The sequence below is a fragment of the Pleurodeles waltl genome, chromosome 11, assembly GCF_031143425.1.
Source record: "Pleurodeles waltl isolate 20211129_DDA chromosome 11, aPleWal1.hap1.20221129, whole genome shotgun sequence".
In the NCBI taxonomy this organism is placed as follows: Eukaryota; Metazoa; Chordata; class Amphibia; order Caudata; family Salamandridae; genus Pleurodeles; species Pleurodeles waltl.
Window position 1 is genome coordinate 592125419 of NC_090450.1, and position 23607 is coordinate 592149025.

The following is a 23607-nucleotide window of genomic DNA, read 5'->3' on the forward strand; positions in this document are numbered from 1 at the left end:
TCCTGAGAGGAATCAACGCAGCGCCTGCCATGCGGTAGAAATTTTCATGCAACGCCCACCGGATCGACGCAGCCCCTATGACTTCGTCCTGTCAATGCCGGATTTCAATGCATTGTCCCCAGGGCGTCCGAAAACCCCGCAACCCGAAGAGGATCCAAGACCGAGCGCCGAGAAATCAACGCACACCTTCCTGTTTTCCATGCATCTCCTTCTCTGCGGTTCTTTGTCGAGATTTTGAACTCAAACCAGGTACCTTGTGCTTGCAAGAGACATTTATTGCTTTTAAGAGACTAAAGACACTTTATATCATTTTTACAGTGATGTCTCAACATATATTTATTGCATTTTGATCGTTTTTGACCTGCATATTACCAGATAAATATTATATATTTTTCTAAACACTGGGTGGTGTATTTTTGTGGTGTTCTACTGTGTTTTTGCATGATTTATTGCACAAATACTTTACCCATTGCCTGACTGCTCACTGCCAAGCTACCAGAGAGGGGGCACAGGATAATTTGGATTGTGTGTGACTTACCCTGACTAGAGTGAGGGTCCTTGCTTGGACAGGGGGTAACCTGACTGCCAACCAAAGACCGCATTTCTAACAACCAGTAAATCCATTATTAGTCCAATCCCTACCTAAGTTATAACTGGCTGTCTAACTGCATACATGAACACATAGACAGCAAGCATGAGGACAGTCAGGAGGCATGAGGAGACAGACAGGAGGCAAGAACACATAGTCCGGAGGCATGAAGGCACAGACAAGATAAAAGAACACAGACAGTATGCAGGAACACAGACAGGAGGCAGGAATACATAGATAGGAGGCAAGGACACAGAGTAGGCAAGAACACACCGATGGGGGCACAGTCTAGATGTAAGAGCACACAGACAGGAGGCATGGGAACACAGGAGGCAAGAACACACTGATTGGAGGCAAAAAAACAGAGGCAGGAGGCATAAGGCAGACAACATGCATGAGATCGCAGTCTGGGGTTAGGAAGGAGCAGATTGGAGATGTGCACAAAGCACACTCATAAAGAGGACAGAGTTGAAAGGGAGCAAGCCAGTCGAGGGTTTACCTGGCATCATTAAACTGGAGGCAATAATGTGCAGAAAAGAAAAAACTAGACTGCAGACGCAAACCTTCTTTATCAATGCACCCAGGATCTGAAACAATATGTCTATATCTATTATGGCCTCACAAACCCTGCTCAGGGACGAGCTAAAAACACACCTCTTTAAAAAGCGCCACATCGTGTTACGTATCTATATTGGTGTGGATTTGTATGTTTCTATGTTTTTTTTTTTTTTAAAAAGGCTTACTTATTTAATTGAAAGAATTTATGGGATTGTATGTGGACTAAGGCTTCGTGCAAGTCCGCGTTCTCAGAGGAATTAGGATTGGGTTTAAAGCTAGAATTGGGACCTTCTTATCCGTGTTTCTTATGACAGTTCTTACTTCATGAAGTTTATCTCGTTATACGGACAGTATTTGAACAGGGCTCCACAGGTCTTTTAATCTACTTACTGGGCATTGCCCAAGGGGGCTGGATTCTTTGGATGGCTGTGTTGAATCCAAGGCTGCTCCTGGTGCCATATCCCTGAGATCAATTGTAGCAGGCACAAGGAGACTCCAAGAGAGAAAGAAAGAGCGTGGTGGTGGGGCGAGAGACGTAGAGAAAAAAATAAATTAATGAGAATGGATGGATATAGCAAGATTACAGGAGTAGAATTGAGCGGGGCTTCTTTGAGCTTTTTTGCCAGAGCTGCTCTTGGTTCCCCAGTCCATCCCTGTATTTGAATATCCAATTTCTGACTAAACTTTAAATCTACCACTTAGACTCAGTCCCTCGTCTAGGAGACGCCGCTCCTCGCCTAGGTTCCAGCCCCTTTGTGGGCTCAAAGTACCTCTGTAGCATTGAGGGCAAACGCACCTGTACCCCAGAATGTGATAGCCAGGACTGTCAGTAATGAAGATTACTGGTAAGTAATCAGGGCATTTCGTGTTACAAAACAATACATTAAAATACATAAAACTAATACATACAGATGCACTTTCATCATACTTAAGTTACATTAAAAACCGAAAGCACTGTTTCCTCATGTATAACTGGATGTTATTTTTGGCTTATGGTAGCTCTAGTGGTGATTGAGAAGTAGACATAATATATTTGTTTTACCACAAATACATACTTGCCAACAATAAATGTTAATTGTGTTAGTGTGATAAGTGTGTTTTTGTGTTTCCTCCAGGTGTCTGCGATGAAATGTGGTATTCTTCCAGTCTCACATGAAGCACTGCTGGTTGGTGATGTTGTATACTTTGATTACAATGGTGACATGGAAGAGGAAACTGACAGGATTGAGCTTCAGAAATGCCTGGGCCCAACGTGCAAGGTTGAGTAGTATATACGTGCTCAAATTACTTTAAACATATATACCATTATTCATATTGGTAGCTGAAACGTATGTAGTGGCCACGTTCTGTTTATGGATGTGCAACAAGATACTTTCTAAAATCGACATTAACCTTAACCACTTGTAAATCAATTTAAGTGACTTTTAATTTTATTGGAAATTGAAAGGTTAGTGATTGGTTTAAAGGCAGTTTGTAAAACATTAATTTAACATTGTTTTTTTCTGATCTACATATTGTATGGAATTTATGCGTGAATGTATTTTCGAGTTCTGCATTTTATGTGGACTCTAGAATGTGAACACTTTATTGATTGACAGATCCTGCTGAAACTGTGTGTGTGTGGGGGGGGGGGTGGTTTAGGAACAGAAGTTTGCAATATTATTTGACACATCCATTTGCCTGACTCACGCAGCAACTTGCCTGTGGGGTTGATGGACCCCTATTATTTCTCGGGTTGTGCTGAGAGTCTCCAGCCGCTCCCCTTCACCTCCCCACCCTCCAATATAGGATTAACATTTGGCAGGAGTTGGGTTTAACTAGGGACAGGAGCTATGATTGGAGGAGTGCAGGCTTGCGGTAAAATGAAAAAGCTATTTCTAAATAATAGGATTACTGTATTTGATGATTAAAAGTGGTCATAGAGTGCAAATTTTGCAATGATTTCCATGCAGACATCAGTCAACAGTGCGAACTCGACCGGAAGGTATTAGAGAGCTTTACATGAGCACCAGTTACATTACACATTATCACATTGATATTTTTTGTGAGGCACAGGGAGATTTTTTATTGAATAAGCATCCCTTTAAAGTTGTAATTTAATTTTAACCTGAGACTACAAGTTGATGGATAAGCGGTAACCAGTTATCGTTCAGCATTAAACAAATGCTGAGTAATTCTGTTACATCATCCACCAACGTTGTCATTTTATTCTCTACTATTCTGTTCTGTATTCTTTATCGGCCATTGTGTAAACCTAGTTGGTCTGGCATGGCACCAATATCTGCTGACGACGACTGTTTGTCTTGCGTGCCATTGTGTTTTTTAGTTTTTTTAGTTAAACACACAGTTTTATTACACTTTGATTTTACCTCAGTCTTCTCGGATCAAACATTATCAACGTTTGTCAGTTTTTGGCATTTCTAGTGAGGATATAGCAGTGCTCAGTAATCAAATATGAGACAGATCAAGTAGATGAACGAAACTGTGCTGGGATTGTCGATTGGCAGCAGGGTTTGATGCTCCAGTTTATGTGGGGCAACCACTTGTCTCACAGCACTTAATGCTTGCTTCCACAGGTCAGTAGATCAACAGTAGGAATTTGTGTGTTTGGTAGTGGCAAGGTGTGGTGTCCCCAGTGCTTAATTTGTAAATAAAAAGGTGCCAGTGCTCAAAGCTCTCCTCTTAAACTTGCGACTGCTGCAATTAAAAGTGTGATCACATAATACTGAGGCAGTGTAATCCTGAAGCCAGCTTCAATCCATTTACAGCCACTCCCCGCCCCTTCAGCTCACCCTTGCAGCTTCCTGCTTTTCCCCTTTCTGATGCTTTTTTGTTTTTCTCTTCCTCCGTCTTTCCCACGTGTCTTTTGGTCGCAGTAAATGCTTGAGACAGAAAACTAAGCGCCAGCCCTCAGAAACACCAAGCACAAATTAAGCACTGGATGTCCCCTTCATCCCGTGACACCTGTGCAGTGTGAACACCAGTCCATTGTAGTCATCAGTTGTCATTGTAAATTACCTTGTCAAAGTGTCTGTCTGCAGGGAAAGCACATCATCTGATAGTCAGGATGATACCACATTGGAACATTATCTGACCCTAATTTTTCACGTGATCTATCTGTTTAGTTAGAAAGAGCTAGTAAAATTTGTTTCCCCATGATTTGCAGTCCACCCGGCCACTATGCTGCTTTTGTGGTTTACTTATTGTAAAATGCTTGGCCATCACAATCTGCTGTTTTACCAAGACGTATGTCAGGTTTACAATTTTGCTAATGTTTTTGGCTTCCTTAGTTTTCAATAATAGTCCCAGTAGGCATGCATCTGGTTTTCATGTGATGCCACCTCTGTGACTTCAGGTATCATGGAAACAACTCTGGTCCAGAATTTCCCAAATACTGGACAGTCCCAGATCACACGATTTAAGTCAGTGTCTTTGATCACACATGTGAAGCATTGGAGCTAAATCAGAAATTTCAGGATATCCTTTTAGTTCACTCTAATATTTGACTGAAGTTAATCCTTTTTAAGGAAATTGACTCTTCCCATTACGTGGCAATATTTCCTTCTTCGCCATTTACTCGTCATGGAATATTTAATCTAAACTTAAACTTTACCTTGGAACTCTTTCATTGTTTTAGCCATTTTCTCATCAAATATGAATAAAGTTAATGTTTTTACAGGAATGGATTTTTTTTAGAAAAAATATTTAAGGCAAAATAAGCATGGTTCCTCTTTTATGTGATCACATGTATTCATCTTTATCAAAAATGCTTGTAACAGAAGCCCATTTTGTAGCCCTAGTAGCTCTCGGTTTAATCCTGACCTACAATAAATATAAAATTGCGTACATATATAATTTATTTTCATTTAAATAACCTCTTTGCAGTTTAGAATATGTTTAGAATATACTACAAGTCCATTTGAACCCTGTATAGCACAGGGTCTGACAAGACCCCACGCAAATGGCCGAAATGATATAGCTAACAGAGTGAGAATATGGGTCATTTGTTCCTCTTCTTTTTTAGGTTGAGCAGAGCAGCGTACAGGCGCTGCTTTTTCCGATGTGTATTCTATTTGGGCTTTTATCCACGCCCACCTCACGCTTATCACTATTACTCTTTCATGGGCTTGCCCTTCAAAAATCCTTTGTTATCATTGGTAAATGTTTTACTTTTGTCCCTCCTTGGAGCGATTTGGTTACCGCCTTGGACATCGACCCTGTTACATGGCTAATTGCACTTTTGACTGCCAACAAACTTCTTTTTTCTTTTGTGTGTCTCCTTATGCTTATGGCGTGGTGCTTTGAATCAGCTCGCTTATGTGAAACTGTTTTACTTTTCATTTTCAATTTGTGTCCAGAAAAGTCTGGTTAGGAGTTTGCAACGCTAATAGCTCTGACTCAAGCAAATGCAAGACCCACTGCATTGCAAATGCTTGTTTTTTTATCCTTATTGGCAGTTCTTAGCATTTAACAGTTGTCATTTGTTTCATTCAATATATCATCATCATCATTTTAACAATACAAGCTTAGTATTTTGAACAACTTATCCATTAACAAAAAAGTACCTAATAATGATCTCTTGCCATATAAATACTTTTCTCAGATTGTTAAATAAGTGACCTTCCATTGGTGTGTTGATCTCATTTGCCTTGTAGGGTTTCCACTTCCTTATATGCAGCTAGTTAATTTTATAAGGATTCCTTATGGTGTTGTTTACCTTAGTGTGAACATGTGTACTCTCTCCGACTTTGCATTTATCTTAAAAGTGAGGTATTGGCAGTCATTTATAGTGCTTAACTGGTTAGAGCACTCTGTGGTGAAGGGGGAATGAGAACCTCGTTATTTTATCCACTTCAACAATAAAGGATGTGCAACATAAAAAAAAAAAGTTAAGTTGAAGTCAAACTACGGCGGAACTGTGTGTCTTGTCTGGTATTGCGGGAGGCCAGCGATACTCTTCAAAAAAATTGGCCTGTCTGAAAGTGTCAATTTCTCTATATGCTATATCATTGTATTTCCTGAGTCCAAGGGTGTGATGTGGGGGTCGTGATGTTGCTAAGCGGTGTTCCCTATTTGGAATAATAATCACTGTTTTTTCCTCGGTTCTTTCTCTGCTTCTCTAAGATTGTTTTCCTCACCCGTGCCATCACTCTGGGGTGAGTTCTCTTCTTCGCTGCCGCCCACCTGCTCTGACTCATTGTCATCATCCCGATGTATCCAGTATCCCAAAATCTCTGTCCAGAAGTCTGCTATGGGGCACCTTCTGATCCCTCTCCTGTCTTCCCTCTGACAACAGTTCCAGAGATCTGTGAACGTTCGTGCTAAAGCCTCATACTTCCGAAATTGGCTACTGGGTAGGTTGTACTGGTCCATGAGTTGCCCCATTCGCATGAGCTTGTCCATTTGAAAGCAGTGCCCCACCATACCCAGTCCCGCATCTGTCCAGACAGACAGTCTGGCAGTAGTAAAGCAAGTTACTGGTTTGCCATGTGGAAGGCACACCAATGGTAGTCCCGGGGCATATGTAATCGCTTTTCGGTTCCTTACCTGGCACCTTCTCTGAAAATACAAGGCTGCCTTTAATAATATGGATGGGTGTGGAATATTCACGTCCCGTCTTAGCACACCGGTATTAAGAGGTCTCGACGAGGGAATAAGCCCATTTGATCCAAAGCACTTAGGTGGGAGTTATCCGGTAACTTGGAAAACCATTGCAGCTGTGCTGCTAAGTAATACAACTTGAAGTCTGGTACCCAAGGCCCCCTTCCTCCTGTGGATGTCTCAGAATCTCAAGCAAAACCCTGTGCTGACCCCTGTCCCATATCAGGTCCCTAAGTAAGGCATCAACTCGCCTGAACCATGTGACCGGGACACTGATCTGCAAGTGTGCAAAAAAGTATAAAAAAGCGAGAGAGCACCACCATTTTAGAGACAGCAATTCTTGCCATCAGTGACAGTCATAACGATGTCCAGAAGGAGACACACACTTTAACTGAGCGGTACGCCTCCACCCCACCCACATTGCCCTTGCTTAAATCCTCAGTAGACTAGTATATGCGGACTTCCAAATACTTAAAGGAGCAGGGCTCACACAGAAGACTCAGTGGCATATTTTGTGAGGCCTGGTTATCCCTAACTCAGGGGAACTGGAAGGTTTTCATATGGTTCAACCATAGGCCCAACACCCTCCCAAACCCCTCAAGGCGAGTGACCACATCATTTACCCCTCTCATTCCATCTGCTATATACAAAAGGAGGTCATCCGCGTAGAGCAAGATAATATGTTGGTGTCCATCTACCACTGTACCCTCCCAGTCACCCTCTCCTCAGAACAGTGCAGCTAATGGTTCTATGGGCAGGGCAAACAGCAAGGGTGACAGTGGGCAGCCCTGCCTTGTCCCTCTAAAAATATCAAATGTGGAGGACATTGTGAACCCCATCCTTATACTTGCAAATCGGTTCGGTATAAAGCAGTGTCACCCATTTGACCCATCCCTCTCCCAGACCCATATTTCACATGGCCCCTATTAGGAAGCCCCATCTTATTGAATCAAATGCCTTCTCGAGGTCTACCAACATGAGCATGGCCTCAGGTTGGGCCTGCCCATCTGGATGGTACTACACATGGAATAGTGTACACAAGTTGAGGGATGTGCTTCGTTTCAGAATCAACCCATTCTGGTCTTCATGTATGAGCACCTGCATGTAGGGAATAATTCTATTTGGCAATATTTTACTAAGAATTTTAAAGTCCAGGTTTAGCATGGACAACGGATGGAAAGCGGTGGTGAGCGTGCCTTTATGTGCCGTTTTAGGAAGTGGAACCTCCAATACGCTCCTGGTCGACAAAGGTAAATGCCCCTCTTCTAATGAGTCTGCATATAGGAGTTCCAGCGTTGGGGCCAGTACATCCAAGAAGGCCTAAAAAAAATTCAGCTGGGAGCCATGTGGTCCCGGAGTTTTGCCTGTGCCATCTCTAAGGAAATGCCTCCTTGGCATGCTTACCCCCTGACCTTTTGCCTTTGCTGATGCCAAGTTATGATTTGAAAGTGTTCTGAGGCCTGCTAACCAGGCCCCAGCACCAGTGTTCTTTGCCTAAAACTGTACCTTTGTTTCCACAATTGGCACACCCTGGCATCCAGGTAAGTCCCTTGTAACTGGTACCCCTGGTACCAAGGGCCCTGATGCCAGGGAAGGTCTCTCAGGGCTGCAGCATGTCTTATGCCACCCTGGGGACCCCTCACTCAGCACAGACACACTGCTTGCCAGCTTGTGTGTGCTGGTGGGAAGAAAATGACTAAGCCGACATGGCACTCCCCTCAGGGTGCCGTGCCAACCTCACACTGCCTATGGCATAGATAAGTCACCCCTCTAGCAGGCCTTACAGCCCTAAGGCAGGGTGCACTATACCATAGGTGAGGGCATAGGTGCATGAGCACTATGACCCTACAGTGTCTAAGCAAAACCTTAGACATTGTAAGTGCAGGGTAGCCATGAGAGTATATGGTCTGGGAGTCTGTCATACACAAACTCCACAGCACCATAATGGCTACACTGAAAACTGGGAAGTTTGGTATCAAACATCTCAGCACAATAAATGCACACTGATGCCAGTGTACATTTTATTGTAAAATACACCCCAGAGGGCATCTCGGAGATGCCCCCTGAAAACATACCCCACTTCCAGTGTGGGCTGACTAGTTTTACCAGCCTGCCACACACCAGACATGTTGCTGGCCACATGGAGAGAGTGCCTTTGTCACTCTGTTGCTAGTAACAAAGCCTTTACTGGGTGGAGGTGCTTCTCACCTCCCCCTGTAGGAACTGTAACACCTGGCGGTGAGCCTCAAAGGCTCACCCCCTCTGTTACAGCGCCACAGGGCATTCCAGCTAGTGGAGATGCCCGCCACCTCCGGCCACGGCCCCACTTTTGGCAGCAAGGCCAGAGGAGATAATGAGAAAAACAAGGAGGAGTCACTGGCCAGTCAGGACAACCCCTAAGGTGTCCTGAGCTGAGGTGACTGACTTTTAGAAATCCTCCATCTTGCAGATGGAGGATTCCCCCAATAGGATTAGGGATGTGCCCCCCTCCCCTCAGGGAGGAGGCACAAAGAGGGTGTAGCCACCCTCAGGGCTAGTAGCCATTGGCTACTAACCCCCCAGACCTAAACACACCCCTAAATTGAGTATTTAGGGGCCCCCAGAACCAAGCAAGATAGATTCCTGCAACCTAAAGACAAAGAAGGACTGCTGACCTGAAAGCCCTGCAGAGAAGACGGAGATACCAACTGCTTTGGCCCCAGCCCTACCGGCCTGTCTCCCCACTTCAAGAAAAACTGCGACGCGTACCCCAGGGTCCAGCGACCTCTGAAGCCTCAGACGACTACCCTGCATCTAAAAGGACCAAGAACTCCAGAGGACAGCAGCTCTGCTCCAAAGAAGAAACAACTTTGCAACAAAGAAACAAACTTTAAAGGACTGCACGTTTCCTGCCGGAAGCGTGAGACTTTCCACTCTGCACCCGATGCCCCCGGCTTGACCTGCGGAGAAACAACACTACAGGGATGACCCCCCCGGCGACTGCGACCCTGTGAGTAGCCAGAGTCGACCCCCCTGATCCCCCCACACCCCCGCGACACATGCAGAGGGAATCCAGAGGCTCCCCCTGACCGCGACTGCCTGCTTCTAAGAACCCGATGCCTGGTAAAGACACTGCACCCGCAGCCCCCAGGACCTGAAGGATCCGACCTCCAGTGCAGAAGCGACCCCCAGGTGGCCCTCTCCCTTGCCCAGGTGGTGGCTACCCCAAGGAGCCCCCCCCCCTTGCCTGCCTGCTTCGCTGAAGAGACCCCCGGGTCTCCCATTGAACTCCATTGCAAACCCGATGCCTGTTTGCACTCTGCACCAGGCCGCCCTTGTGCCGCTGAGGGTGCACTTTTTGTGCTGACTTGTCCCGCCACCCCCCACCCTACAAAACCCCCCTGGTCTGCCCTCCGAAGTCGCAGGTACTTACCTGCTGGCAGACTGGAACCGGGGCACCCCCTTCTCCATTGAAGCCTATACGTTTTGGGCACACTTTGACCTCTACACCTGACCGGCCCTGAGCTGCTGGTGTGTTAACTTTGGGGTTGCCCTGAACCCCCAACGGTGGGCTACTTTGGACCCAACTTTGAACCCTGTAGGTGGTATACTTACCTGCAAAACTAACAAATACTTACCTCCCCCAGGAACTGTTTAAATTTGCACTGTCTAGTTTTAAAATAGCTTATTGCCATTTGTTCCAAAACTGTACATGCTATTTTGCTGATTCAAAGTTCCTATGATACCTAAGTGAAGTACCTTCATTTTAAGTAATGATTGTAAATCTTGAACCTGTGGTTCTTAAAATAAACTAAGAAAATATATTTTTCTATACAAAAACCTATTGGCCTGGAATTGTCTTTGAGTGTGTGTTCCTCATTTATTGCCTCTGTGTGTACAACAAATGCTTAACACTACCCTCTGATAAGCCTACTGCTCGACCACACTGCCACAAAATAGAGCATTAGAATTATCTCTTTTTGCCACTATCTTACCTCTAAGGGGAACCCTTGGACTCTGTGCATGCTATTTCTTACTTTGAAATAGTACATACCGAGCCAACTTCCTACACCATCTCCTTGACCACTTGTCATATTTCCAAAGTCATAATTGGTCCCCAAGTGCTGTATTCACTTCAGGAGATAGTCGAGAGCTATATACAGTCAAGGAACCCAGTCTGTAGGTGGTAAGGTAGGACTTCTGGACTCCCATAAAGAGCCTCATAGTAAATTCAGAATTCGTCGTTAATTGGTTCTGGTGAGTAAATATGTGACCCAGCAGTAGTTGTTAGGTGTGTGATAGGTGTGCCTCGTAACTCTGGGCAAATAAGCCACACTAGTAGCCTTCCAGTTTTGCCTTCCTCATTGAGTGTCTTAGCCACATAAGCCTTATAGTCAAGGCTCTTCAGTCTGTCCAGAATGCTATCATGCTGTTTGTGAGCCTCTGTTAGCCACTGACAGGTGGAGGGTTCTGACCTCTGGGCGTTTCAAAGGTATGTATGGAAGAATTAAGTGTTTTTAGTTCCCCATGTATCTTTCAGCGAACACCCACTGTTTGACACATACCAACCAAGACCAAAACCTTAAAGGCCTTCCATTCTTTAGGGTGGACGATGCAGACCCCTGATTCATTGCAAAGTACTCCGTAATAGCAGTGTGCAAGGTCTTCCTATAACTATCATCCTTGAACACTGCAAGTTATTGCCACCATAAGGGGATTGCCCGTCCGAAGAAGAGAGCTGTGATTCGCGAGGATGCACCCCTGATATTCCGTGGACCTCACATAATGGCACAACCTCTCAGAGCATAGCAGTCTATCCATGCTGGTATGAAGGTCATGTATATGAGGGGAGTATGAAAAATCATGATCTTGGCCGTGCCAGATATGCCAAACATCTGTTAGAGCCCAATGATGCAACCAGTCTTTGAACCCCGGTGCCAATTTGTGGGCAGGGGCTCCTTGTAGAAGGACACCATCAACGGAGTTAAAGTCTGCTCCCAAAAGAAGGCACCTCACATCATCAAGCCCAGTAGGGCCGACACAGCCTGGAAGAATGGAGGCTTGTCTTGACTTGGCGCATATATGCAGCCCAATGTTACCCCCTTCCCCATTAATTTGCAGTTGAGTAACACATATCTCCCATCTTTATCAACTAGCCTCTTTTGTAAGTTCAAGCAGGACCCCTGCTCTGATCCATATCAGTGCTTCTCTCGCATAAACCAAGTAGGAGGTTGCTTAGAGCTGTCCACACAACCTATGGTGCAGACGGTCAGTGCTAACCCTACAATGTGCATCTTCTGCAACATTGCTATGGTGTATCCCTCTGCGTCCCAGGTACCTATAGACTTTATAACGTTTTGCAGCAGAGCCCAACCCCTAGACATTCCAAGTCATTCAGAGTAAACCTTGTGTCTTATTAGCTATTTGCCAAATCACATTTCAGATTGCCAGAAAGAAGGTCCCAGTCTTTCTTGGGGCCCCGGCCTTCTGTGTGTCCACTCAAACAGTTCCCAGAGCTGCCTAGAAACAAACAAATACCCCAAATTAGACTTCCCAACCCCAGAGCCAAACAGCAATGGCCTTCCGCCCAAACTAATCAAGTTGAATAAAGAAAATAATGTCATAAGTACTGTTCCACCATGCTGCTGTAGTGGGACAGGTGGTGGGGAAGAGGCTCCCATAGAATGATGGCCAAAATGTCACTCTGGCCCACTTGAGGTGCTTACATCTGGTGCAGTGAGTGCCCAGTGTTCTAGAGTCTAACCGGGCCCCCACCATAATCCGATAGGGCGGAGGCTGGAGTAGTATTCCCAGCTTCCCACTCATGAAGGGCTACTTAAGATTTTGCTGCAGGCCCTCTCAGTGAACTCACAACCTCTACTGCTGTGACATGTGTGGCCAAATAACCAGGGATTCCTGATGGTCGAACTTTGGTTAGGGCTACGAGCTTGTGGGATGTCAAATAGTTTCATCGGCAGTTTGTGGGGTCACCACTTAAAGACCATCCTCGTCACCAATTGATTTTTCTGCTTCAGTCTGTCGCAGATCCTCCTAAGCCTGATTGCTGTCTCCGTTCTGAGCTACACTGCTGAGCAAGGCCTGCTGCTGCCTGGAGTGCCACTGCTCTTTCATGGTTAGTCTGAGTCTAGGTCGGTTTCTGCAGGTGACCTATGCTTCTGGGCCTCTGGGTTCTCCTGTTAGGGTGTCTTCATCCCTCTCTTGGTTTGCTTTGTTTTTCTTCCCAGGGTGTTCCAGACTTATGTATCCAGCCAGTCCTATGCCCCTCAGGGGTCTTCGCCTCTAATATAAGTTTTTATTTGACTGGCAACATTAGGTAGTATTGCATGCCTCCTTCCTTGAGGGCTCTTTTCACTTTGGAGTAGGGTGCCCTTTTATCTTGAACTGCGGCCGTGTAATCTGAGAACATAGTCACTTTTCTATTATCAATCTGGTAGGGGCATTCCAGTTGTGCGCACTTTAACATTGTGTCCCTCTCCCTAAAGTGTAATAACTTAGCAACCACCATTCATGGCTGCCTGCCAGGGGATGAGCAGAGCCCCTGTGGCCGCCTTCCAGCGCAAAAAAGGGTTCTGTGCAACCACCATTTTGATCCAGTTCTCAAGGTATGCCACCCTATCCTCCCCTTCCGTTCCTTCAAAAGTCCCACTATGCAAATATTGTTTCTTCTATTGTGACCGTTCGCATCTTCCGCTTGATGTTCCAACACATGCACTCTGTCAGTGCTGCGACCTGTCGTGTGAGGTCTGTCTGTGCAGGACAGATTTCCTCTATCCCCGTTCTGCTTCTTGCACATTTTCTGCCAATTTATGGTGCTAGGTTTGCAGCAACCTAAGCCCCACTGAAGCAGCACTTGTATCTTGCTGGAGGGGAGTTATGGTGTCCACAAGGGCTGTCAGAATTTTATCAAATTAGGATTGCATAAATGGCAACCTATTATCCGCTCCCCCAAACCTCCTCAGACATGTTCTCATGGGATTCCGGAGCATCTGAAGTAACATGAGTATGTTTAACTCAAGGCTTCCCTATGTGCATAAAATATTAGAGCACCACAGCACACAGGCCCAGAGGGATGTTCTCCAGACTAAAGCATATGTCAGGCTATCTCCCTCGCCCACCTCCTTGGTCGAGCAGGTATCAATGTTTTACCCTCATTCACAGGCCTATGTTGTTGAGCAGGATTTGCCAACTGCCCCAAGAGTCACTTGCCTGAGTCATATTGTCCGTTCAGGCCTTCCCACTCATGTGGTGATGCTGGTCACTTTCTCCACTGCAACCCACCACGTGGTATGAAGTTTGGATCTTAAGATACTGCTTCACATTAAATCTTTATTATGTTCCCCATGTGTTCCATCTATGGGCCTCAGTGCCAGGCCTCAAGGATCACCTAGATCATTTCAGTATGATGGGATGTTAGGCTGTCGTACAGTGATGCTGCTTATTGGTGGTGCTATGCCATGTATGTGTCCTTGTGGAGTAAGAGGGTTCCGCCACTGACCTGCAAAGAACTGCTGTGTCTCTTTCCTCTTTTTTACTGGGGCCAATGAGCCCGGGTCACCTCCTCAATGGTTCTACAAGCCACCCCATCCAAGAGCCGTTGCTGCCGCAGATGCGTTGCTTTGTCATTGACCAGGGAGGAATATTTATTTCCTGGTCTTATTATGGCATATTCAGGCCTGGCCCCACAGCTGGGTAAGACACTGCGCTGTGTGCCAGTAACCGGTGTGGGAATAGGCCGCTACGCTCAACGCCAATAGTTAGTACCATCCCTGGTGCCTTCTATTCTTGGCCGGGGGGAGGGGGTTGGGGAATCAGCCAGAAATAAATATGTGCCCCCCTGCCTGCTGCACAGTGCCCATTATTCTAGATCTGCCCAGGGTCAGCTAGCGTGCCCCTCTACTCTTTTATGCTGTGCCTCTGCTCTTCACTATGTTTCTGTATGAGGTCTCTGTAGGCCCAAATGGCTACCGGGCTACTCACCTCCTTCTCTGTGCTGCCTTGGCTGCCTCCACTTTGCTCAAGGGATTAAGTGTTCCCTGCCAAGCTCTTCAGCACCGTGTAGCAGAAGGGCTGCTCACCTCCTCCTCAGCACAGTCACAGCTGCTGCCTCCCTGCTCACAGAGCTATGTGGTGTTCTCTGGGCTCTTTCGGACTGCATAGCTGCAGGGCCACTCACCTCTTTCTCTGCGCCACTGCTCTGCTCACAGAGCTAAATGCTCCTCTCTTTGCTCTGAGTGCTTGATTCCCTCTGCAAGTGAGTCATTCAGCAGTCCAAAGAATCCCCCTCTGGGGAGAAAGCATTTACTCTAGTCCGATAGCCACCACACATGTCCCTGGCCACCCAGCCCTGCAACGCTGGTCCTGCAACTGCCGCCATTTGTGCCCTGTATCTCCTTTACAACACCACTTAATTTCCCCAGCTGGGTAATAGCAGGCAGGCCAGCCGACCAAAATCTTCCTAAAGGGCACCCGTGGCACCATATTTACTTGAGTAAATGAGTGGGTTGGAGCATTACAATCAAACGTACGACATCTTTTGCTACCTAGCCACGTCCCTGGCCTTCTTCTTAACCTGAGATTTACTCCACAGTGACAACTTTAAAATATCTCAACTACTCCTGGGTTTGGCCAGGAGGCTGTAATGATGATCCCCCCCTAGTGGTGCAAACACTGGGAAGTCACACATTCTTACAGAACACCATGGCGTTTTGCATACACAGCCCCACGTCCCTATTTGGATAAATCATCAACCACACTTTTTCTACAAGGAAAAGCATTAGCAGGCCTAGTAATTGGTCACATATAGAAACAACTGAACACCCAGCATTCCTGACTAGCTTGAATCATAATGACTTCAACCCAAATAAATGACATAATCTTTGAATTATATCTTAGTATTGAGGAGAAAGAAAAGTTTAATTTTGAATCTCTTCTTCTGTCTAGTCTAGGCCACCCTTACAACTTCCAGATCTGCACATTTTAGCATATTTAATTCATGGGGTTCACTAAAGAAAAATGGGTCTGATTCACAAAGTTTATTGTGCACTTAAGTTGGACTTACATGAAAAAGGCAGTTGTTGCACAAATGCTGTGGTCCTGAATCACAGCATTCAGATTCAGTGCACCTATCTCTGAAGTCCACCTTAGTACTGTGAGAAAGCCACTACTGCGGCAGGTTTCCCACAGATCCCACCAAGATGTTCCCATTGTTCTGGGAGAAACATAATTCTAACCATTCAGTTTCCATTGCATTAGCAAACATGTGCTTTGTTATTGATCTTTAGTATAACTGCTGTAAACTTTAACAGTTCCTTAACTCACCTTTATGATAACTATATTTTTAATAATATGTTCATATGTAATTTTGGCAAATGTTTTAAATCTTTACAGATTCTAGTACTTAGAAACCATGGTATGGTTGCCCTTGGAGAATCTGTTGAGGAAGCATTTTATCACATCTTTCATGTGCAGGCTGCATGTGAAATACAGGTGAGCCATGCATGATTCAATGATCAGAAGGAAGAAAGCACAAACATAAAATGGTCTAATGTACATGCAGGAATGTAAACTACTGGGCAAAGTGAAAACACTCTTAATATCTTAACGTGGTTATGAGTGTATTTCAAAGGAATATATATTTGTGCCCTTGGAATTAGAAATATTTTGTGGGACATAAAGGATGTTTTTAAAGAATTTCTATTCTGAAAGGAATTTGACCTTGTTACAGTAATTACTTCTAAGGATTTCAATTAGCTACACCAATTGTAATATTTAACTACTGATTTTATTTTAAATCCCATTTTGCAAAATTAACATTACAACAATTACATATTTCCTCTTTACTAGCAGAAGGCATGTTTGTTTCTTTTATTCTTGATATGAGCCATCTGCACATGTATTACCAATGTTTTTAATGTATTGTTAATCAAAGAGTAAACTGGAAATCTGAATCCCAAAACATTGAGCAGTGCACAAATTTACTCTTATATACTTCTATTGAAGTATGCCTGTTTTATCTAGCTCCACATATGCATATTCTCGATGTTGAGATCAAATCTGAAAAAACTTCACAAGAATTGTATTTTTAATGTAAATTAAAATGTGATGCACTGAAGTAGGCGTTCAACATTAACACGTTTAGTATATAGTGGAAGTGTTAGCAAAATAATGTATGTGCAGGAATGTTTTGTTCTTTTCAGCCACTATTTTGCTTATTTATTTTTCTAGTAATAAATAAATAGGAAGTGATCTCATTGTGACTCACTGCTAATGAAAGTTTGTCTTTCATCTGATATTTCAGGAGTAAGCCTTTGTGCCTGAGGGAAAAAGCTTAGTGAACCACACTTAGAGGGTATTAAATTAAACATATCTCACTCCTTAAGTTCAGCATTTCAGCATTCTGTTTCATCATTAGCCAAAACACCCTTGTATTGAATGATACATTTAGCCAAAGTTAAAGTAAAATTTAATATGAATGCCAATACCCATAAACTGCAGCTGGTATATTATTAGACCTACAATGGATTATAGGTCTACAACATGATGATGTTCAGTACTATTTCAAAATTGTTATGCAGAATGTACTAATGGAAGCTTGGCATCCTATGTAGTTCAATTTTAAACTACCTTTAATCAGATTATTCGGTCTTCCCAGCTATCCTTGACGTGTCCTGCAGCAGAACAGGAATCTTCCTTTGGATATTATTGGATACAATTGAAGGCTACACATGCAGAAGGAATTCAGAGTTTTAAAAATGGTACCTCCATATAAACAGGCTACAAATAAAGTAGATAGCAAAGATTATTTTCTTCTGTTTGATAATTTACACCCATCAGTCTTCCAAGCCACATTCTTTGCTGGCATTAATGATGATTTCAGAGTTAAGGAGAATAATCTTTCCCTACTTTCATGACATTTATCAGTTTGCCAGGTAATATTTGGAGTTAACAGCATGTTGTCTAAATATAATGATTTTAGAAAATCTTCTAAATTAAGTATTCTGAAATGAACAAAGGATAAGTATTACGCAATTGTTCTGGAATTTTTCTGGAGGGCTACCTTCTGACATTTTATCTTTTGTAAATAGAAAGAGTTGTATGAAGTTTTGACTGGGCAACTTCATATTTTAGACTGTACAAGGTCATACAATGCTCATTTCAAAGAAACATTGGTTGTGCATGCTTTGTGGCTTATCATTAAAAAATGAAGTGAATCGCCTTTTTGATTCCAAATGGCATTAAATGTAATAAATACATTTTTCAAACCAGCTAAATGGATTTGAATGGCAGATGACTATTTTCACCAATTGTGTATTTAGGCCTTTGGATATTTTGGTAGTTTCAACAGAAAAAATAATGTGTGTGATGAAAAACGTTCACATTTTGTTTAATCTGCAATGCCATTCTATCCAATTGTTTGTACTTGATATTATCTGAAAGAGTACCATTTATAGGTTACCTCAAAAACAGTGAAATTGTGAGCACCATTTTTGCTAATCAGTGATAATTCTGTAGAGAGGTTCTCTTCAGGAAATAGCTTCTCAAAAATATTGTGCGGGCGTTTAATGTGCTTTATGTTTTGTGAGAGTTTCTGATCTATTGCATAAGACATTTATGAAACTAGAACCAGACATCATAAGATTTAGTGGAACTATAGTATTATAAACTGTGGGTCACTTTGCAGGTTTCTGCTTTGCCGAGTGCTGGAGGGGTCCAGAATCTGATTGTTCTAAATCGTGAGAAAACCAGACCTCATGAGGTTGGATCAGTTCGATGGGCAGGAAGCACATTTGGACCAATGCAGAAAAGTAGATTGGGAGAGTATGAATTTGAGGCTCTCATGAGAATGCTGGACAACTTGGTAAGTTTCAGATTGTTAAGCACGAAAGGTGTCATTGTAACATTGGTTTATGCTAGTCTAAATGTCAGTATGGTACTCAACAAATGCCATATTCATTGAAGCATTGATACTTATATTTAATGCATCATCCATCCAGTATACTTCCTACCTCATGTATTGTTGCAGGCTGTCAGAAGAAGGAATACATGTGTGCTGTTTATAGAACGTTTTTTGTTTTCATTAATATAATTAGATTTTGAGCAGTGAAACAATAAAATTACTGCAGTGGAGCCTGCTGTTAACCTGTGAGAACCTTGTGGGACATTTTCCAGCCACTATTCAAACACATAACTTTACCTTTTGCACCTAAGTTGAAACCATTATCATATTTTGAAGCAGTCCACGGGGCACAATGGTCATAAGTCTCTCTACACAAAATACAATAAAAGTTTACCACACAGCATCATAACACACTCAAGGTATTTATCAAATTTATTTATTGTGTCAGCCTAGCATATCCAGGCCATACAATATAAAAACTCCATATCTTACATTAACATTTTATTACAGAGCATAAAAACATACGAATACCCTCATTTTTAAATTGAGTCATATTTATACACATACAAAATTTAACAGAAAGCCCTGCTGCAAGGGAAAGAGCAAGTGCTTGATTCCTTTGATTAATTCAAGAGCATTACAACATCCAAGCCAATTTAATGCAGCAGCCCAGCAAACCTCTAGTACTGGGTTCAGGGAGCATACATCCATTTTATTGCACTAACCTAGATCAGACTTAAGTAAGATGAAGTAAAACAATTAAAAAGTTATGCATCTTTAAAGTGCTTCATGCAGCCATATTTGGCCAGAAGTGCTAATTCATATACCTTAGACTGCCCTTTGCAAATGATAGTAGGAGTAAAAACTCATCTAAGTTTACATCACGTCATACCATTCAAGAACACAAGCGCTAATGTTTCAATTTCAACTCCTCCCCTCCCTGAGCACACCCACAGTTAGATGAGCTAAGCCCATCTTCATTCCACTATCTGGTATACTACTTGACTGGCTAAGTGCCTAGTCTAAAGCTAGCAAACAAAGACCTCTTAGAAGGGAAATGGATTTTGTCCATGTATGATTCAAAGGAAGAAAAGGCTTAAAGGCCCGAAGCTGCTCTAATTTCCGACTTGACTGATTGGTGAGCATGTAGTTCCAATATACTTCCTTCACAAATCAAACAGTTTGTTTTGTCATTGTCTCTGGAGCTGTCCAGCATTTGGAGCAAACTATGGTCTGCAAGACTGTGGCCATGTGACCATACCAGGGTAGTTTCACTTACTTAGCAAAAGACCAGGGCTCACGATTGTCAGATACGATTCCAACTCAGGTTTGGTCCATATCTTTACCCAGTATAAGACTGGACGAAGTGCAGCTTGCAGTTCTATTGATGTCATACCTAGCTCATGCCAAAGAGCATCCATTGGTGTTCCAGGACAAAGGCCCTCATTATGAACATGGCGGTAAACAACGCCGTCCGAAATGCTGAGGGCCAATAAAAGACCACCAGTGGCGGTGGAATGCACACCGCCGTATAATTATGCCAAAAAGACAAATCTCCCAAAATTTGGCAACCTCGACCCACCGCCAGGGCCAACGACAGCGGAAACGCAGTACAGATCACTCTGCCACCACCATGCATACAAACCCCCTGCCCACCAAATAAAGATGCACAAATCAGATCGGCGGACAGTGAATGTTGAACGACAATTGCCACCCACCACAGCCAGAAATGGGAACCGCCAACAACAAATGCACACACCTGACACACATCCCCACAACAATAAAACACACACATACACGCCCCACAATCATTTGCAACGCCAATAGCAAGCCAAATATTCATACCACAGCACGTATACACTGAACTAACCATCACACAAGCCACACACACAAAACCACCACCAAAACTCATACATTGCACACCCACCATCACAAGCCACACACACAACAGCACCCTCACTAACACACCCACAACACACACCATGGCACCCCCACTTCACCGACAGGGAGCTAAGGGCCATGGTGGACGAAATACTCAGGGTCGAGCCATAGCTATTCGTGCACAGGTGCAGCAGACACCCTTGGCCAAGCAGATGGAGCTATACCAGAGGATAGTCAACAAGGTCAACACCGAAGGAAACCATCCATGCACAAAGGATGACATCAGGAAGAGATGGAATGACCTGTGGGGGAAGGTGCATTCCATGGCATTATGACACAACATTGCGGTACAGTAGACTAGTGGTGGTCCCCCACCTCCTCCCCCAAATACACCGACTGAGAGAAGTAGGTCTTGGCTACTCTGCACCCATAGGGCCTCACTCGACTCTCTGGAGGACTGGACTTGGGTAAGTCAACTACAAAACCCTAACAGTCACCACACCTGCAAAGAATGTATCACCCCATCCCTCTACTCACTAACACATGCCCCCATCCCCTACCCAACCCACCACACTCACACCCTCATATCCATGTTTCCTGCATGCCCACAATCCCCCATACAAATCATCATCCAGCCCCCTGTGCACAGTCACCAACCCATGCATGTAATGTCAGGAGCACTACAACACCCACAATGCACCTACCCCCTTCAATAAATGCATCAAAAAGAACACAATGGGACCCTGCATGCCACTACATGGGAATGTAACCACCAATTACTGCTGACCAGTGCTGCAATTGACAAGAAAGTGCAGGACACCCACACTTCTATTCTCTCACTCCCAGGCACCACCACCCACGTCACTGGACGGAGACGTCAAGGAGTGCCAGTCCTCCACCTGAAGATGAAGGCCCCACTCAGGAGAGTGCAGAGGGATGTCTGGACACAGAGGAAATCCTTGGGCCATTCCACAGTCCTGGACAGTCACCCTCCAGAAGCCCCACCCAGGATACCACTGGCACCCCTACTACTCAGCCACCACCATCAGCTCTGGCCCAACGCCCCCACACCAGTGTCTCCAGGCCAGGGACTGCCTGCCCACATTTACAGAGGCCCGAGTCTTCACCCACCACCACGCAGGATGATGAAGGGCCCAGTGCAAGTGGGAATGCCAGACCCTTGCAGGGGACATAGGCACAGGGGGCTAAGGCCAGTGGGAGGGTATCAGTGGCCCAGGGAGGTGGCCCAAGGATGGATGATGCAGCCCAGGAGGCGATTGCTGAAGTAATGGGGGCATACCACCAATTCCTACACTAGGATGGGCCAGATCATAGCCACGTTGGAGGAGAATCAGAGGCTGCAGGTAGCACACCACTAGGAGGCCATGGAGCAATGGAAACAGCTAAATGCTACCATGGCCTCCATTGCAGGGGTGCTGCAGCGCCAGACCAACAACCAGCCTGAGTCCTCCACCCACCTGCAGGCCCCTTCCACTTGCCAGGACACCAGCGCCCCTTTCCCTGCAGCCCAAGTTCCCCCTCGCAAATGTGGCCTCAGACCCAGATATTCCACTGAAACACCAGCCAAAACCAAGCCCACCGCCAGGAAGTGACTCTGTCCTAAACTGTCTCCCTTGTGTGCCACTCATCTACCTTGTTGTTATGCCACTGCCATTTCACCATCTTCCAATGACCCCATAGACTATGCCCTGGCTACCAACAGCTGTGCAAATGTACCTGAGTATATTGTTCACCATGTGCCCACTCCCTTCCACTGTCCCATCACTCATGTATGTATTATTTACAAATAAATACACTTGTACACACAAAATATCTGTCCATATTCAATATGAGCAATCAAATGTGAATGTTTATGCATTAGCCAGTTACCATCATAATGCCGCTTTCATTGCAGGAGGGGGCCTAACAGACTGTAGTGTCTGAAGTATGTCACACTGTACATTCCATTGCTTTAACACACATCTGTTTCTTCAGTCATAAAGTTGCCACATCACTAGTAAGGGACACCATAGCACTTAGTACATGTCACCCTGAAACAATGCAGTAAAGCCTTTAGCTTTATAGAAAATGTACCTGAGAGTCACTGGAAGTATAGCCAGATTAGCTGGGTTCTGGAGTTGATGCCTTCCCCCTCTTCTTCTCCATCACTCTCATCCATCCTCTGAGGTGGCAGAGTTGGTTGGACAGCATCCTTCTCTTCCAGAATTGGGATAGCTTTCCTCACAGCCAAGTTATGCAGCAGGCCACCACTATCTGACACACCTTGTCAGGGACATAGCACAGGGATCCTCCAGAGAGATACAGGCAACAAAATATTGCCTTCAGTAGTCCTGTGGTCCACTCTATCAGCCTCCTGGTGCAACCATGTGCCTCTTTATAATGGATTTCTGAATCTGTCCTGGGATTTCTCACAGGTGTCAGGGGTCATTGCATGTTTGGGTAGCCAGAATCCCCTGAAAAAGTGGGTGAAAGGGGGTTAAAGCACACACTTTGTACTTGCATACAGTCTGCCTGTCAGGTATGTCACTAATACAGTGTCATACACAATCACATATGAGTCAAGCTCTGTCCCCCTGTAGTTGTCCCATAATGTGTGGCACACTGCTGTTTCTCAGGACAAATGAATCATGGGAACCTTGTATTGACATAAGAAATTTACTCATCAGCAGTACACACCAATTGGACATTCATGGCGTGAACGTTTTTACGATTACTGAACACCTTTTCATTTCTCTTGGGGGTATGAGGCCTATGTGGGTACCATCAATCGCTCCTATCACATGGGGGATATTTGCAAAAGCATAGAATACTGATTTTGATAGTGGTGAGATCAGCCCTTTGGGGAAACTGGATATAACTTTGCAGGTAATGAACAAATGCATTCAGGAAATTAGACAGGATGTGGCTGAACATTGGCTGAGATACACCGGTTGCCATGCCCACTGTCACTTGGAATGAGCCTGTGGCCCAAAAAATGGAGCACAGATAGTACCTGAACAGTTGTAGGTATAGCATGGGAATTCCTATTAGCTGGCATCAGAACAGGCTCTATTTGTGCACA

At 44.5% G+C, this 23607-nt stretch overlaps 1 protein-coding gene across 2 annotated transcripts in view; it reads left to right on the plus strand.

Annotated features, from left to right (window-relative positions):
- The window catches only part of ADD2 (adducin 2), a 309265-nt gene that overhangs the window by 157087 nt on the left and 128571 nt on the right, over positions 1-23607 (plus strand). For both annotated transcript variants that reach the window (XM_069214100.1, XM_069214101.1), the window contains exons 7-9: positions 2263-2406; positions 16136-16234; positions 18429-18605. In XM_069214100.1, the coding sequence (XP_069070201.1) occupies positions 2263-2406; positions 16136-16234; positions 18429-18605 (420 nt within the window). The remainder of the gene's footprint in view (positions 1-2262; positions 2407-16135; positions 16235-18428; positions 18606-23607) is intronic.